The sequence below is a fragment of the Girardinichthys multiradiatus genome, chromosome 8 (genome assembly GCF_021462225.1).
Source record: "Girardinichthys multiradiatus isolate DD_20200921_A chromosome 8, DD_fGirMul_XY1, whole genome shotgun sequence".
NCBI lineage: Eukaryota > Metazoa > Chordata > Actinopteri > Cyprinodontiformes > Goodeidae > Girardinichthys > Girardinichthys multiradiatus.
In genome coordinates, this window is record NC_061801.1 from 12575136 (window position 1) to 12593475 (window position 18340).

At 44.6% G+C, this 18340-nt stretch overlaps 1 protein-coding gene across 6 annotated transcripts in view; it reads right to left on the reverse strand.

Annotated features, from left to right (window-relative positions):
• LOC124872970 (rhotekin-like) overlaps positions 1 to 7194 on the reverse strand; it is a 54582-nt gene extending 47388 nt beyond the window's left edge. For 5 of the 6 annotated variants that reach the window (XR_007039407.1, XR_007039405.1, XR_007039406.1 and 2 more), the window contains exons 1-9: positions 6535 to 7194; positions 4939 to 5138; positions 4501 to 4547; positions 4358 to 4411; positions 3131 to 3248; positions 2797 to 3039; positions 2610 to 2704; positions 2408 to 2514; positions 2154 to 2282 (exon numbers count right to left, since the gene is read on the reverse strand). Coding sequence is in view for 3 of the 6 variants with exons in the window: in XM_047373423.1 (XP_047229379.1) it covers positions 2154 to 2282; positions 2408 to 2514; positions 2610 to 2704; positions 2797 to 3039; positions 3131 to 3248; positions 4358 to 4411; positions 4501 to 4547; positions 4939 to 5138; positions 6535 to 6636 (1095 nt within the window). In the remaining 3 variants the exon portion in view is untranslated. The remainder of the gene's footprint in view (positions 1 to 2153; positions 2283 to 2407; positions 2515 to 2609; positions 2705 to 2796; positions 3040 to 3130; positions 3249 to 4357; positions 4412 to 4500; positions 4548 to 4938; positions 5139 to 6534) is intronic. The other variant, XM_047373424.1, reaches the window with a different exon arrangement.
• Positions 7195 to 18340: the final 11146 nt, after the last annotated feature.

Genomic DNA, 18340 nt, shown 5'->3' on the forward strand with positions numbered 1-18340 from the left:
TCGCTCCTCCAAAACACCCCAAAGTGGCTCAATAATATTTAGATCTGGTGACTGTGCAGGCCATGGGAGATGTTCATCTTCACTTTCATGTTCATCAAACCAATCTTTCACCAGTCTTGCTGTGTGTATTGGTGCATTGTCATCCTGATACACGGCACCGCCATCAGGATACAATGTTTGAACCATTGGATGCACATGGTCCTCAAGAATGGTTCGGTAGTCCTTGGCAGTGATGTGCCCATCTAGCACAAATATTGGGCCAAGGGAATGTCATGATATGGTGCACATTTAATTCTGCCGTGATTTGGGAAGCCGTGGTTTTATGTTTTTTGGATACAATCGTGGTTAGCACCTGAACATCCCTTTCAGACAGCTTCCTCTTGCGTCCACAAGTTAATCCTGTTGGATGTGGTTCGTCCTTCTTGGTGGTATGCTGACATTACCCTGGATACCGTGGTTCTTGATACATCACAAAGACTTGCTGTCTTGGTCACAGATGTGCCAGCAAGACGTGCACCAACAATTTGTCCTCTTTTCAACTCTGGTATGTCACCCATAATGTTGTGTGCATTTCAATATTTTGAGCAAAACTGTGCTCTTACCCTGCTAATTGAACCTTCACACTCTGCTCTTACTGGTGCAATGTGCAATCAATGAAGACTGGCTACCAGGCTGGTCCAATTTAGTCATGAAACCTCCCACACTAAAATGACGGGTGTTTCAATTTCATTGTCCAACCCCTGTATCTGACCACATGTTCTACTGAGAAGTTAAAGAGCAATACTGATGATGTCTAATAAATTCTCTAATAAATCCTAATATTTCTTACAACTAAATTTAAGCATCATACATCTCTTATGTCCACTGAACTTCATCCACTGACCTCTTAGGCCAGTAACAATGTTTAAAAATCAATGCAAAAATTCAAAAGAAAAGTGTGTTGTGCAAGACTAATAACGTAGGCAACTGTCGACAAATATTTATTTAAGATTTTAATAAATGTAATGTTTGTTTAACAATTTCATATTCTACTTAATTAAAGTAGTAATAAATGGAAATAAAGCTTGATTTAATAAAAAGTAGTAGATGGACCAATGTGTATATAAAACCTTGCTTTCAATGGAAGGTTGCCTTTGTCAGACAGTAGTGGAGTAAAATGTCTGTAATTATTCTTAACCCTGGTAAAGATGTGTAAAAGTACAAGGCTCTTAGTGGGATTATTTTGCCTCCCTTACTGTCCTGCTCCTTACTCTGCTTAGTAAAGATAAACTTGGATCCATGTTCAGTCTTGTTTGTCACGGCAGCCGTTTTAATTATTTAATTATTTTTCTAACAACAGATGCGAGCAAGTTTTGGCAAGTAGCTTTTTTCTTGCAGCTACTTCCTGACTCTTAAAGAACACACTACTTCCTTAGTTCAGTGGTGTGTTCTCTGTTTCTTTTTTTTCCATTTTGAAGAGCGGCCGGGAGAACTGGGCTTTCTGTTTCACGTTGTATTTATACATCGTCAAAACAAGAAGTCATGGAATACTAATCAAAAGTTCATTAAGGATATTAAAAAATAAAGAGTACATTTTAAAAGTCCTTCAGGTATGGTTGTTTTATTGAAAAACTAATTGTTACATCGGTGAATTTGTAAAGAAAAAGATGCTTCTTGCCATAACACTGAATAAATATGCTTAAAATTAAATATTGGCTTTTGAGTGTGAAGTTATACATTGCAAAAACAGATACATTTATTTTAAGGTTTCTACATAAACAAATATTATAGGGGGTGCTTATAAATGTGAAGAATGCTGTAAATTTTGCTGTTTTAAGTGTATAACTTAAGCTGTATTTGGCTGAATTAATTTCAGAGGCTGATCATTAAATAAAAACATTTTTATCAACTATTATTATTATTATTAAAATACTAATACTGATTTAATACTACTACCATACTCTGATTTAATATAGGAGATTAATAATATCTAAATGAAAGGGAGTGTATGAACCTGGATTTAACTAATTAAAGTCTCACCATCAAAACAGCTTTGTTCGATTTCCTTACTCAACAGTGCACTCTAGTGGCGTTGGTATGTAATTATAATCAACATGGCATATTTGTCCATCTCTGCAGTCACCTCATTATGAACTTGCATGATTGGAACATACCTTTGTGATAGGGATTACAAGCAATGGCTTGCCCTCAGACTCCAAGTCTTCTTGACATCGATAACAGAGAAGAGTTTGGCCAATGAGAACACAATAGAAGTTTTCCCAATGATCTACGTCCTCCTCGAGCTGAGTGAGAGTAATGCAAACACAAAGAAACACGATAAAGGTGGTGAGTTGTCAGCACATCAGAATCAAAGGAGATGTGAAATAAAAACGCTTAAGGTGGTAAAATGTTTAAAAAATATAGTCACCTTGAACTTAAGTGTGCCGCTTATTACTGTTTGAATTATGCATAAAGGCTGAGCAACTAAGCGACAGCACATGTTTCCATACAGAGGCAACCAGTATGGACTATCCTCTGGAAATAGAGGAAAGGAGAAGGAAAATCAAGCAAAACATGATTAAAAACATACAATATGAGAAAATAGACTGAAGATTAAAGAAGGAAATCACCTGTTACTGAAAGCGTCAAATCGTGTGTTTTGAAACCCTCTCTGACATGTTCAATGCTCAGTGTTGTGTGAGCCAACAGGTTATACTTTGGTCCCCTATGAATACAAACAGACTGATATAATCAGGGCTTTTAAAGTGCATCGTTTAAAAAACAGATCTGTGTTTCAGGGAGTATTACCATACTCACAGTGCTAACTGATTAGGTAAAGGAGGTGAAACATGTCCAGGTCTTATGTTCCCTCCAGCAGAGGAAACGTAGCCGCCGCATGCAGCCGCAGACTCAAACGCAGCTCGGATCTTTTTCCCAGAAGAGCATCCCAAGGAGCCTCCCAGGAAGCTCATTTTCCTGGGTGCTGCCGTAGAGAAATCCTCCACCGCAGAGCTGCTGTACAGCTCAGCTCGAAGCTGGAAACCTGGACCCACCTTATTGCTGTGCACATATGAATGATTTAAAAGTTTCATATTCTATGTGTAAACCACAAGTAATCTGGAAGCTCACTTTCTGCAGAAAACTGTCTTACAATATGATTATGTCTTCAAAACAGATGTCGGTCAACGTCCTGTCCACCATCACCAGATCAGTGTCATAGATCTCTGTGCCGCACTGAAGCAGGCAGAACACAGCACAGCGATGCAGCTCTGAAATTGGAGGGCATAAAGGAAAACATTCATTTCATAAGTGACAATTTGCATTGAAAATTATCAGGTGTTATAGTTTGCCTCTTTCAACTCTTCTGCAGACAACTGTGTAGGCATTCTTGGTAAAGTTTTTTAAAAGCTTAAAATAAATTCACTTTTTATTGTGGAAGCATAATTTTACAATGAATAATCAAACTTTTCATTTGAGTAAATTTAACCATTGAGGGAAAACATATCCTGTTTTAAGACGTAATTGTTTTTTGTTCTCACAATTCTTGGTACCCCTAACAATCACTTTAAAGTATTGCATTAATTTATATTTATTTGTTTTGTTGATCAGGGTTTTAAGACACTTCTTGAGTAACCCACAACTTTTAAGAATATGAAGTAACACAGAACTTCATTTCCATTTTAAATGGATTTCTGTGCTTTGGTCAGATGACACTAAGAATGACCTTTTCAGCAACAAACGCTCCAGCCAGGTCTGGTTTGAAACAAAGGACGGGTTTGCGAAAAGCACCTCATGCCCACTGTTAAGTAAGGTGGAGGACTGTGATGCCTTGGGCCTGTTTCTCTTCCAAAGAGCCTGGGAACCTTGTTAGAGTGCTTGGCATCATGAGCTCCTTGAAACACAGAGACATGTTAAACAAATACCTGGAGGACTTGACCACTAACCTGAAAATTGTTAATCAAGATAATGGCCCAAAACATGTGGCTAAATCAACACAGAAAGTGCTCACCAGAAACAAAATCAACCTTCCTCCATTACCATCTCGCCCCCCAGATCTAAATCATATAGACAAATTGTGGGGCAAGCTGAAGAGAACAAAACAAAGGAGAGGACCCAGAACCCTGACTGAATCTTAAGAGGAATGGTATAAAAGATCCCTCTCTCTGTATGCTACTGTCTTGTTATATGAGAACATTAAGTGTGGTCCTGCTGGTAAACAGGGGTCGTACAAAGTATTAACAGCAGGGGTACCAATAATTGTGGGACCATCAAACTGTGTGTGGATATACTGCTGCAATGAAGTCTTTTTTTGCCTTCATCTCTCCCAGCAGCACCAACAAGTTTTCCCATGTCTGTAAGGTATCAGACATATGCTTACCTCCCTTGTTTTTGAAGTACTCTGAGTCTTTCCACATGAGGGGGATTCGCAGGTCTACGGAGTGCAAATTAAGAAGTGAGACATATAAAAGTGTGTTGCAGTTAGGTCTGTGCAATTGTACAAAGCTTCTTTGTTATGCTCACCGGAAAGTGACACTTTTCCAGTACATGGCACCACATCTTCAGATGTGCTGGTAAATGGATCAGTTATTGGCCATTCACATTCAGAAAATATAGAAAACAGTCTTTTTATTGGTGTAAATAGTAAAAACATGAGCAGAAACAAACATTTCTATAAAAGAAAAATTTTCACATATTCACGCACCTGAAGATATAACTTACAAATGGAAATTCTGGATGCATTTATTGTTTAATAAAAATACAGCTCATGCATCTCCAAGAAACCTTGTGTGACATCTTGTAGTTGGCACAGGCCACGCATTTTTTGCAGAAATTATATATTGTCTTTGGTATAAAAACAACAATAAAACAGACTTTTAAGCCTATCATTCAGAAACATCTCCCTACGCAATTACCTGCCCATGAAATCATGAATATACTCAATCCTATTCTTCATCTGACCTGTGCCCCACTCTCTCCAGGATTTGTGTTTTCCTCATCCTCTGTAGTTGGCTGAGCAGAGCCAGGATGCGGGCATTGCAGGTTATCAGACTCTTGGAGGCCTCCAGGGCCTGATCTCTCTGGGAACAAGCAGCTAGAAGTTTATAGGCCCCCTCCTGCATTCGCACCTCTCTCTCAATCTGCTGCAGCACTTTTTCTTCCTGTTAGAGACAAAATGATTATAAATCACCCACATCTAAGAAACTCTATATTGAAAACTTGGGACACATTGACTGAGAATAAGCCTGAGCTCAAGAATAAAAAGACCTGTGACGCCCCATTAATTATAGACTTGCTGCTACAACTGCAATGAAAGGTGGTTGTAGAAAGAACTGATTCAAGTGCCCTGAATCCAAAATGATGGGACACTTGTCAAATTTTTACTTATAGACAGATTGGCATAACATCTTCTCTTCCTTCCACTTCACAAATATGCACTACTTTGTGTTGGATTTTCATATAAAACCCAATGAAATACATTGAAGTTTGTGGCTTTAATGTGTCAAAATGTGGAACAGTTTAAGGGGAATGAACACTGTCCAAGCCCCTGTACATATGAATCAGACCCCTGATCAGATACTGAACTGTTAGCAGCCTTGTAAAGCCCTAAAACCCAACTTACAATTCTGAAAATAGCTTTGAACCTCCAAACCTGTTACGTAAGATCTCAGGACCCAGGGGGTGAACATGTTACGTCTGTGCATAGCTATAATCCCTGCATACTATTCAAATAACAATAAGCAAAGTTGGTAAATAAAGAAATGCTTAATTTCATAGAGCTATAAATCACATATATGCAATGTTCTCTTTGCTTCTGCAATTATTTTTAATTATTTTTTGTATTATTTATGAATACTCTAGTAGTAGGAATTCCCAAATGAAATTCCTTTTTATTAAACAAGAATACTGATGGAAATGTTGTTCTTTTTATGGCTGTAATTTATTTATTATGTCCATTCCTTGGCATAGCCTGCTGTGTATATGTTTTTAATATAAGCTGCTGGCCTTGCTCACTGAAGGACTCCACCAGTGGGTTATTTATTACACTCAAAAAACTAATCTGGAGCCTTTAAATTTTAAAAGTGCAGTTAATCTTTCTGGAGTTTATTGGCAATGGTTCTTGCCTGTTAATATCTATAATAACAATATCAGGCCATATCCTTGCATCTCAACATCATTGTCATAGTACACATTATACAGTAGATTCACAATGTACTTGCTGGGAGTTTACCATGCATTAACAAGTCATGTACCGTATTTGAGCTTTGGGGATCAGAACAGTATTGTATAATTCAGCCATGGTGAAGTGATTGGATTCAGTCTCAATGGATAATGTATGGTACTTGTATCTCACTCAATAGGGTAAAAAGTACGTATTGTTGTCCCTTTAATACCAATAAATCTAGTGACAAATGTCTTGTAACCAGTTTGAAGACCATATAAAGCTTATTTTTCTCATGTAAATTAAGCTAAATTACATTTTAGAGCAGTTAATCACTCATCTGTGCATCAAAACAAATTTATTCAGCAGAGGAAACGTTTCCTTCGTTTGCTTACCTGGGTCCTGTCGGCCATGGCTGCTCTCAGCTGTGTCTCAGAGGTCTGTTTGGGCTGCACGCTGTGAGAGCAGGATAATCCTGCAGCTGACTGAACCAGCATTCAGGCTGGGTCTGCAGACAGAGCAGTTAGTTACTCAACACAGATCAAAACAATCTTAAGCTTCCTTACAAGAGGCTGCAGCACGAAGGATTAAAGTCTCAAACATTGCACTCTCACATTCAAGCAGCTCTATCGCAGGATTAATGGAGGTCCATATATAGAGTATATTAAACAGCTATATAAATCGTCAACCAATTATGCATGGAGACAAATTATATGGATTAAACAAAACATAAAAGTCAGTCTGGTCACAAACCAGATTCAGTTTACATTTCCTTATGCGGAATGGAAGTTGTTGGATGAAGATAAACGTTTTAATGCAATCTAACAAAGTCACCATTTGAGAACTGTTCTGTGATTAATCTGAAGAGTAACCACTAATTTGTGAGAAAAGATTTGTGGTACCTTGAATAACTGACATACATAGTTGCATTGCGTAACAAAGCTCCTACTTAGACCTCAAGATGGAGTCAGTACTAGCAGGGCAAATCAGTGCCTGGTCACCTTTCAAACTTGTGCCTACATGGGAATGCTTATTTCAGAGGGGAAATTTAAAAACTGACATGACCTACACCCCTGAACAAAATCTAACCCCAGGAAAGAAATTACAAGCATTTCCATTTCATACTTATGGATCATATTCATGTTGTATGTACAGCTAAAAATATAAAAAGAAGAAACAGAAGCAAGAAGCCAAAACACAGAGCAAGCAAATGTTTAAAACTGCACTCAAACTCAGAAGTTTTAAAATAGCCTTAAAAAGACAAAATATGTGCATAAATCTGTCTTGTTCAGGTGGACACGCAAGGCTTCTCGTAACACTCCATCGCTGCTAAGGTTGGATGCAATAAAACAGTCATTTTATAAAATTTAATAGATCCCAAGGAGGTTGGGGAAAAAAATGAAGTGGATCTCACCTGTGCTGAGCCAGAGGATCTGACAGACTGTATGTGAAGACACAGGCAGATCCTAGATCCAGCTTAAGGCCCTCACTGATGCTGACTTCAGCCCAATAACCTTAACCATGTGAGATTTAAAGAAGAAAATCATCATCAAAGGACACATCTTCTCCCACACCTTAAACTTACCCATCATTATGCCGGAGCTTTCTCCATCAGTGAAACTATGGAGCTTCAGGTTGTGCAGGTGCTTCAAACCACTATGTGGACATGTTTCAGTGGGTGACCCTCTACACTAAGGGCATTTATCTGTGCGATAATGAGTTTAAAAAATCCAGACCAGGGGCCTCATGTATTAAAGAGTGCGTAGCTTTCATACAAAAAATTGGCAGTAGGGAAAAATTCTGAAATTTGGAGTGCACAAAAAAATTGGATTACAAAACCATGGGTACACATGTCACCGCACACGTTGCCTTCATACATCCAAATTTGTAGTGAATTGGGCGCAGCTGCACTTGGCGCTTAAACCACCCCATTCCTGCCCATAAATACATATGCAAAGTAGTAAAAATAGCCGGAAGGCACACACCACGTGTCCAAATAACCATGGCAACAGTGCTGTGGCAGTCACAGACCTGTCCAGACACCATGAAGGATGTGTAGTGAATTACAACTTCTTAAATGACATCAGTGACTCAAACCTGTCTGAAAATAAAATGTATATGCCATTAAATTATGAAATGCACTTTCAAATAATTAAATATACCTTTTAAATTATGAAATAATTAAATGCCATTTTTAAGAAATACATTTAAAAAGTAACTATAATTATTTCCCTCTATATTCATTTATGTCATGACTCCCATGCAGCAGTGTCATCATGAAGTAATTTAAACTGTCAACTTGACCCATCAAACTCAGTGGGTGGGATTAGGGTGGCTCCTCAATAGACAATTTATTTAGTCAAATCATTTAAAAGGTATATTTAATTATTTAATTGTGCATTTTATATTGTAATGGTATATTTAATTATTTCATGGGATATTTAAAGGTACATTTCTTTATTTCATGGTACATTTCTTTATATAATGACATATTTATTTATTTTTGTCCCTTTTGGGCCTCCACACCTTAACTCACGATTCCTTTATACTATAATAACAATTATTCTAATTACTTTAATTAAAATAGTCGTGTCGGGAACAACCCTCAAGCAGGCCACATGCGCGACTGCTGGCTTCTAGGTCTTTTTATTTTTAAATTTTTATGACGTCCTGATTCGTTTTAAAGTACTTCATATAGTGTGTGTATGGAGGCCAACTTGCCATTGCAATTGTGAGGCACATTTGCGCATCACAAATTCGTTGGACATATATTGAATGAAAATGCTTTCTATTCACAACAGCATATTCACGTACAGATGGGGTTCCTCACCGCGGTGAAGTTAGTTTGAAGTTGGACATTGGATATTCAAGCTCCGCGGATTCAGCGGCGTCAGCTTCCTATTTGGGCCGGGCCCGGCACGGGCAGGTTGATTTCGGGCAACCGCTCTCTGCCGTCTCGCTCCTCCCTTAATAAATGTCCGAACCAATTTTTTTTTTATAACTTTCATGTCTTGTGAACAAGTGACACAAAATCAATCATAAATCATCCAAATAGACTGGAAGAAGGTGGCACAATATTTCCTTTCTGATTTAAATGCATTTCCTATTTTTTTAATAAAATTGTTATATTAAAATTCACTATTTTTCTTCAATAACTTGCAGGTCATGTGACCAATTGACACAAAATGAATCATAAATCATCCAAATAGACTGGAAGAAGGAGGCACACTCATTTTTTCTGATTGAAATGCATTTCCTATTTTCTATAAATTGTTTATATTAAAATTCCCCATTTATCTTCAATAGCTTCCAAGTCATGTGATTAATTGACACAAAATCTGTCTGTAATTGTTCTACTAGACTGGATAGATGAGGCACACTCGTTTTTTTTTTTTATTCCATTTGAAGTATGTTCTGTATTTTTAGTATTTTCTTTGTCAAAAACTTGCATTTTCTTCAATAGCTTCCAGGTCCAGGTCCCCCCTCCTTGAACCGCCACCTTGACGTGGTGGAGGGGTTTGAGTGCTCGAATGATCCTAGAGGCTATGTTGTCTGGGGCTTAAATGCCCCTGGTAGGGTCTCCCATGGCAAACAGGCTCTAGGTGACGGGTCAGACAAAGAGCGGTTCAAGAACCCCTCATGACGACTACAAAATCGAGGCACGTGACGTCGCTCGGTACGGCGGAGCCAGGCCTGGGGTCGGGACTCGTCGGAGAGCACCTGGTGGCTGGGTTGCACCTCGCGGGACCCGGCCCGGCCAAGCCCGAACGAGAGACGCGAGACCATCCCCCAGTGGGCCCACCACCTGCAGGGGGAACCGTGAGGGACCAGTGCAAAGAGGATTGGGCGGCGGACGAAGGTGGAGACCTTGGCGGCCCAATCCCCGGATGCTTGGGCTGGCTCTAGGGACGTGGAATGTCACCTCGCTGGGGGGCAAGGAGCCTGAGCTGGTGCGGGAGGTTGAGAGATATCGACTAGAAATAGTCGGGCTCGCCTCCACGTACAGCGTGGGCTCTAGAACCCATCTCCTTGAGAGGGGCTGGACTCTCTTCTACTCTGGAGTGGCCCACGGGGAGAGGCGGCGGGCTGGGGTGGGTTTGCTTGTCGCCCCCCAGCTCAGCCGTCTCGTGTTGGGGTTTACCCCAGTGGATGAGAGGGTCGCATCCCTGCGCCTTCGGGTTGGGGAGAGGTCTCTGATTATCATTTCAGCCTACGGGCCGATTGGTAGTGCGGAGTACCCGGCCTTCTTGGCGTCCCTGTTGAGCGTGCTGGATAGTGCCCCTCCTGGGGACTCCATTATTCTGCTGGGCGACTTCAACGCCCACGTGGGAATTGACAGTGACACCTGGAGAGGCGTGATCGGGAGGAATGGCCTCCCCGATCTGAATCCGAGCGGTGTTTTGTTATTGGACTTCTGTGCTAGTCACAGATTGTCCATAATGAACACCATGTTCAAACATAAGTGTGTCAATCAGTGCATTTGGCACCAGGATACCCTAGGCAGGAGGTCAATGATCGACTTTGTTGTCGTTTCATCAGACCTTCGGCCGCATGTTTTGGACACTCGGGTGAAGAGAGGGGCTGAGCTGTCCACTGATCACCACCTGGTGGTGAGTTGGATCCGCTGGGGGAGGAGAAAGACGGACAGACTTGGCAGGCCCAAGCGCATAGTGAGGGTCTGCTGGGAACGTCTGGCGGACCTCTTGGCCAGGGATGTATTCAACTCTCACCTCCGGGAGAGCTCTGACCAGATTCCGAGGGATGTTGGAGACATAGAGTCCGAGTGGACCATGTTCTCCACATCTATTGCCGTTGCTGCTGCCCGTAGCTGCGTCCGTAAGGTCTGCGGGGCCTGTCGCGGCGGCAATCCCCGAACCCGGTGGTGGACACTGGCAGTAAGGGACGCTGTCAAGCTGAAGAAGGAGTCCTATCGGCTGTGGTTGGCTTGTGGGACTCCTGAGGTGGCTGATGGGTACCGTGGGGCCAAGCGTGCCGTGGCCCGGACTGTGGCAGAGGCAAAAACTCGGACCTGGGAGGAGTTCGGTGAGGCCATGGAGAAGGACTACCAGTTGGCCCCGAAGCGATTCTGGCAAACCGTCCGGCGCCTCAGGAGGGGGAAGCAGTGCTTCGCCAACACTGTTTACACTGGGGGTGGGGAGCTGCTGACCTCGACTGGGGACATTATCGGCCGGTGGAAGGAGTACTTCAAGGATCTCCTCAATCCTGCCATCACGCATTCCCTGGTGGAAACAGAGGCTGGGGACTCGGGGTTGGACTCTTTCATCACCCAGGTTGAAGTCACCGAGGTGGTTAAAAAGCTCTGCGGTGGCAGGGCTTCGGGGTTGGATGAGATCCGCCCTGAGTACCTCAAGTCTTTGGATGTTGTGGGGCTGTCATGGTTGACACCTCTTCAACATTGCGTGGCGGACGGGGACAGTGCCTCTGGATTGGCAGACTGGGGTGGTGGTCCCCCTACATAAGAAGGGTGACCAGAGGGTGTGTTTCAACTACAGGGGGATCACACTCCTCAGCCTCCCTGGTAAGGCCTACGCCAGGGTATTGGAGAGGAGAGTCCGGCTGATAGTCGAACCCCGGCTTCAGGAGAAGCAGTGTGGTTTTCGTCCCGGCCGTGGAACACTGGACCAGCTCTATACCCTCTACAGGGTGCTCGAGGGTTCATGGGAGTTTGCCCAACCGGTCCACACGTGTTTTGTGGACCTGGAGAAAGCATTCGACTGTGTCCCTCGTGATGCCCTGTGGGGGGTGCTCCAGGAGTATGGAATCGGGGGTCCTTTACTAGGGGCCATCCGATCTCTGTACAAGCGGAGCAGGAGTTTGGTTCACATTGCCGGCACTAAGTCAGACCTGTTCCCGGTGCATGTTGGACTCCGGCAGGGCTGCCCTTTGTCACCGCTCCTGTTCATAACTTTTATAAACAAGATTTCTAGGCGCAGCCAAGGGCTGGAGGGGGTCTGGTTTCGGGACCAGAGGATTTTGTCTCTTCTTTTTGCAGATGACGTGGTCCTGCTGGCCCCCTCTAGCCAAGACCTACAGCATGCGCTGGGGTGGTTTGCAGCCGAGTGTGAAGCGGCTGGGATGAAGATCAGCTCCTCCAAGTCCGAGGCCATGGTTCTCGACCGGAAAAGGGTGGCTTGTCCTCTTCAGGTTGGAGGGGAGTTCCTGCCTCAAGTGGAGGAGTTTAAGTATCTCGGGGTCTTGTTCACGAGTGAGGGAGGAATGGAGCGGGAGAAGCAGTGTGGTTCTCCCGCGGCGGATGGCGCCGCAGATGGTCGCCTCGGCGTGTTGGTGCGCATTGTTTTGTTTTGTTTTTTGCTTTAAAACGGTCTTCTGTGATGGTACCCGGAGCTCTCTCACCAGAGAAGAACTCATGAACATCAGGGCTACTACACCAGAGGAGTTATTTCCAACATTTCTGCCTACTGCTCTGGAATATTTGGACATTCTGGTCAAAGGTTTGCTCACCTTTGTTCACGCGGTGAAACGCCGGAAGAGAGGGAAACGGGCTGGGGTGCTGGTACGTCTTCGCCAGCGTGGACTACGAACACCGTTACCTGGAATATTTCTCTCTAACGTGCGCTCACTTCCCAACAAAATGGAGGAACTACAACTGTTGTTGGGGAAAAACAGGGACTTTTATTCATCGGCAGTTTTGTGCTTCACGGAGACGTGGCTGTGTGGATTAATACCGGACTCTGCGCTGCAGCTGGCAGGATTCCAGCTCTACAGAGCGGACAGAGACACGGAACTCTCCGGCAAAGCGAAAGGTGGAGGAATCTGTTTTTACCTCAACAGTGGTTGGTGCAACGACGTGACAATGATTCAGCAGCACTGTTCTCCAGACCTGGAATCCTTCATCATAAACTGTAAGCCTTTCTATTCCCCCCGTGAGTTCGCTTCGTTCATCCTGGTCGGTGTTTACATCCCACCGCAAGCTAACGTGCAGGTCGCACAGCGCATGCTCGCCGACCAGATACTGAGTGTGGAGCGAACCAACCCGGACTCCTTAGTAATCGTCGCTGGTGACTTTAACAAAGGTAATCTGACCCACGAACTCCCCAAATACAGACAGTTTATAAAATGTCCGACCAGAGAGGACAACATTCTGGATCACTGTTACACCACCTTCAGAGACGCTTATCATGCCGTCCCACGTGCTGCACTGGGCCAATCCGACCACATCATGGTCCACCTGATTCCTGCATACAGGCAGAAACTTAAGCTCTGCAAACCTGTTGTGAGGACGACAAGGAAGTGGAGCAGTGAGGCTGTGGAGAATCTCCAGGCGTGTTTAGGCTGTACAGACTGGGATGTGTTCAGGACTACTACCAACAGTCTGGACGAGTACACAGAGGCTGTGACTTCCTACATCAGCTTCTGTGAGGACAGCTGTGTACCATCATACACCAGGGTGAGTTACAACAACGACAAACCCTGGTTCACAGCTAAACTCAGAAGGTTAAGACTGGATAAGGAAGAGGCCTTCAGGAGTGGGGACAAAGACATATACAGAGAGGCCAAGTACAAGTTTGGCAAGGCAGTGAAAGAGGCCAAACGACTGTACTCTGAGAAGCTCCAAAACCAGTTCTCAGCCAACGACTCTGCGTCTGTCTGGAAAGGGCTCAAGCAAATCACCAACTACAAGCCGAAAGCCCCCCACTCCATCAACGACCGACGCCTCGCCAACGACCTGAACGAGTTCTACTGCCGCTTTGAAAGACAAAGGGACAGTCCTGCAACCATCTCCCACGACGCCCCCCAACAGCTGCAGCCACAATCCACCACCCCCACCTCCCCAACCTCAAGAGGGGCCTTGGCACCTCCAACCCCCACCCTGAAGTTCCCCCCCACCAGCCCCCTACCCACGCCGAGGACGGCTCTTTCCATCCAGGAGAGGGACGTCAACAAACTCTTCAGGAGACAGAACCCCCGGAAAGCTGCTGGTCCGGATTCTGTCTCACCAGCCAGCCTGAAGCACTGCGCTGATCAGCTGTCTCCAGTCTTCACAGACATTTTTAACACCTCACTGGAGACATGTCATGTGCCAGCCTGCTTCAAGTCCTCCACCATCGTCCCTGTTCCCAAGAAGCCAAGGACCACAGGGCTTAATGACTTCAGACCCGTCGCCCTGACCTCTGTGGTGATGAAGTCCTTTGAGCGCCTTGTGCTCTCACACCTAAAAGACATCACCGACCCCCTCCTTGACCCCCTGCAGTTTGCCTACAGAGCCAACAGGTCTGTAGATGATGCAGTCAACCTAGCCCTTCACTTCATCCTCCGGCACCTGGACTCCACAGGAACCTACGCCAGGATCCTGTTTGTGGATTTCAGCTCTGCCTTCAACACCATCGTCCCAGTTCTGCTACAGGAGAAGCTCTCCCAGCTGAGTGTGCCCGACTCCACCTGCAGGTGGATCACTGACTTCCTGTCTGACAGGAAGCAGCGCGTGAGGCTGGGGAAGCACGTCTCTGACTCCCTGACCATCAGCACCGGTTCCCCCCAAGGCTGTGTTCTCTCTCCTCTGCTCTTCTCCCTGTACACCAACAGCTGCACCTCCAGTCACCAGTCTGTCAAGCTTCTGAAGTTTGCGGACGACACCACCCTGATCGGACTCATCTCTGATGGTGACGAGTCCGCATACAGATGGGAGGTGGACCATCTGTTGGACTGGTGCAGCCAGAACAGCCTTGAGCTCAACGCTCTAAAGACAGTGGAGATGGTTGTGAACTTCAGGCAGAACCCAGCCCCACCTGCCCCCATCACCCTCTGTGACTCCACAATTGACACTGTGGAATCTTTCCGCTTCCTGGGAACCATCATCTCCCAGGATCTCAAGTGGGAGCCAAACATCAGCTCCCTCATCAAGAAAGCCCAGCAGAGGATGTTCTTCCTGCGGCAGCTGAAGAAATTCAACCTGCCAAAGACTATGATGGTGCACTTCTACACAGCCATCATTGAGTCCATCCTCACCTCCTCCATCACCATCTGGTACGCCGCTGCTACAGCCAAGGATAAGGGCAGGCTGCAGCGTGTCATTCGGTCTGCTGAGAAGGTGATTGGCTGCAGTCTACTGTCGCTCCAGGAACTGTACACCTCCAGGACCCTGAAGCGGGCAGGGAAGATTCTGGCTGATCCCTCCCACCCCGGTCACAGACTCTTTGAGACTCTCCCCTCTGGCAGGAGGCTGCGGTCCATCCGGACCAAAACCTCACGCCACAAGAACAGTTTTTTCCCATCTGCCACCAGCCTGGTTAACAAAGCCCGGAAACCACACTGACACTCTCCCTTTCCCCCACACCCCCCCTTTTTTTGCTGACAGGACACCTGTAACCTGTAACTCTATGCGTTACATTAACGCTCAGCTTGGACTCCTGCTTACTTGCACTGCTTTACTTGCACAATGATCACCTGCACTGTTGTATTGCTCTTGCATCTTATACTGCTCTATATTTACTCTCACTCACTTAAAACTGTGCACTTATATTTATATTATATTGTAGATATGTTTGTACTGTTTAATTTGTACTGTATTGCACCGACTACGCCAAAACAAATTCCTTGTATGTCCAAAAACGTACTTGGCAATAAAGCTTTTCTGATTCTGATTCTGATTCTGAGACCGACAGACGGATCGGTGCGGCTGCCACAGTAATGGGGGCGCTGTGCCGGTCCGTTGTGGTGAAGAGAGAGCTGAGCCAAAAAGCGAAGCTCTTGATTTACCTGTCGGTCTACGTTCCTACCCCCACCTATGGCCATGAACTTTGGGTCATGACTGAAAGAACGAGATCCCGGATACAAGCGGCGGAAATGAGCTTCCTCCATAGGGTGGCCAGGCACTCCCTTAGAGATAGGGTGAGGAGCTCGGCCATCCGGGAGGGGCTCGGAGTAGAGCCACTGCTCCTCCACATCGAGAGGAGCCAGTTGAGGTGGCTCTGGCATCTACAGGTCCTTCTCAAAAAATTAGCATATTGTGATAAAGTTCATTATTTTCCATAATGTCATGATGAAAATTTAACATTCATATATTTTAGATTCATTGCACACTAACTGAAATATTTCAGGTCTTTTATTGTCTTAATACGGATGATTTTGGCATACAGCTCATGAAAACCCAAAATTCCTATCTCACAAAATTAGAATATCATTAAAAGGGTCTCTAAACGAGCTATGAACCTAATCATCTGAATCAACGAGTTAACTCTAAACACCTGCAAAAGATTCCTGAGGCCTTTAAAACTCTCAGCCTGGTTCATCACTCCAAACCCCAATCATGGGTAAGACTGCCGACCTGACTGCTGTCCAGAAGGCCACTATTGACACCCTCAAGCAAGAGGGTAAGACACAGAAAGAAATTTCTGAACGAATAGGCTGTTCCCAGAGTGCTGTATGAAGGCACCTCATTGGGAAGTCTGTGGGAAGGAAAAAGTGTGGCAGAAAACGCTGCACAACGAGAAGAGGTGACCGGACCCTGAGGAAGATTGTGGAGAAGGGCCGATTCCAGACCTTGGGGGACCTGCGGAAGCAGTGGACTGAGTCTGGAGTAGAAACATCCAGAGCCACCGTGCACAGGCGTGTGCAGGAAATGGGCTACAGGTGCCGCATTCCCCAGACCTGGGCTACAGAGAAGCAGCACTGGATTGTTGCTCGGTGGTCCAAAGTACTTTTTTCGGATGAAAGCAAATTCTGCATGTCATTCGGAAATCAAGGTGCCAGAGTCTGGGGAGAAGGAAATGCCAAAATGCCAGAAGTCCAGTGTCAAGTACCCACCGTCAGTGATGGTCTGGGGTGCCGTGTCAGCTGCTGGTGTTGGTCCACTGTGTTTTATCAAGGGCAGGGTCAATGCAGCTAGCTATCAGGAGATTTTGGAGCACTTCATGCTTCCATCTGCTGAAAAGCTTTATGGAGATGAAGATTTCATTTTTCAGCATGACCTGGCACCTGCTCACAGTGCCAAAACCACTGGTAAATGGTTTACTGACCATGGTATCACTGTGCTCAATTGGCCTGCCAACTCTCCTGACCTGAACCCCATAGAGAATCTGTGGGATATTGTGAAGAGAACGTTGAGAGACTCAAGACCCAACACTCTGGATGAGCTAAAGGCCGCTATCGAAGCATCCTGGGCCTCCATAAGACCTCAGCAGTGCCACAGGCTGATTGCCTCCATGCCACGCCGCATTGAAGCAGTCATTTCTGCAAAAGGATTCCCGACCAAGTATTGAGTGCATAACTGTACATGATTATTTGAAGGTTGACGTTTTTTGTATTAAAAACACTTTTTTTTTATTGGTCGGATGAAATATGCTAATATTGTGAGATAGGAATTTTGGGTTTTCATGAGCTGTATGCCACAATCATCCGTATTAAGACAATAAAAGACCTGAAATATTTCAGTTAGTGTGCAATGAATCTAAAATATATGAATGTTAAATTTTCATCATTACATTATAGAAAATAATGAACTTTATCACAATATGCTAATTTTTTGAGAAGGACCTGTATACCGGATGCCTCGTGGACGCCTTCCTCGGGAGGTGTTCCAGGCACGTCACACCGGGAGGAGGCCCAGGGGACGCCCCGGGACACGCTGGAGGGACTATGTCTCTCGGCTGGCCTGGGAACGCATTGGGCTCCCCCCGGAGGAGCTGGAGGAGGTGTGTGGGGAGAGGGACGTCTGGGCGTCTCTGCTGAGTCTGCTGCCCCCGCGACCCGGTTCTGGATAAAGCGGAAGAGATTCCAGGTCATGTGACCCACTGACACAAAATCTGTCTGAAATTGTTCTACTAGACAGGATAGATGAGGCACACTCATTTTACTCCATTTTAAGTCTTTTTACATTTTGAAGGAATTTGTTTGATCAAAAATTAGTATTTATATTCAATAGCTTCCAGGTCATGTGACCCACTGACACAAAATCTGTCTGAAATTGTTCTACTACACTGGATAGATGAGGCACACTCATTTTTATCTGATTTTAATGCATTTTCTATTTTTTTAAATAAATCTCTTTCATTACAAATCATGATTTTTTTAGCTTTTAGGTCACATGACCCAATGATACAAAACTAATGTGAAATCATTCTACTAGACGGAATAGATAAGACACACTTCTTTTTTAAGAATTTTGTAATCACAATTGATCATTTTGATTAAACAGGATTATAATACATACTGTGATCACTT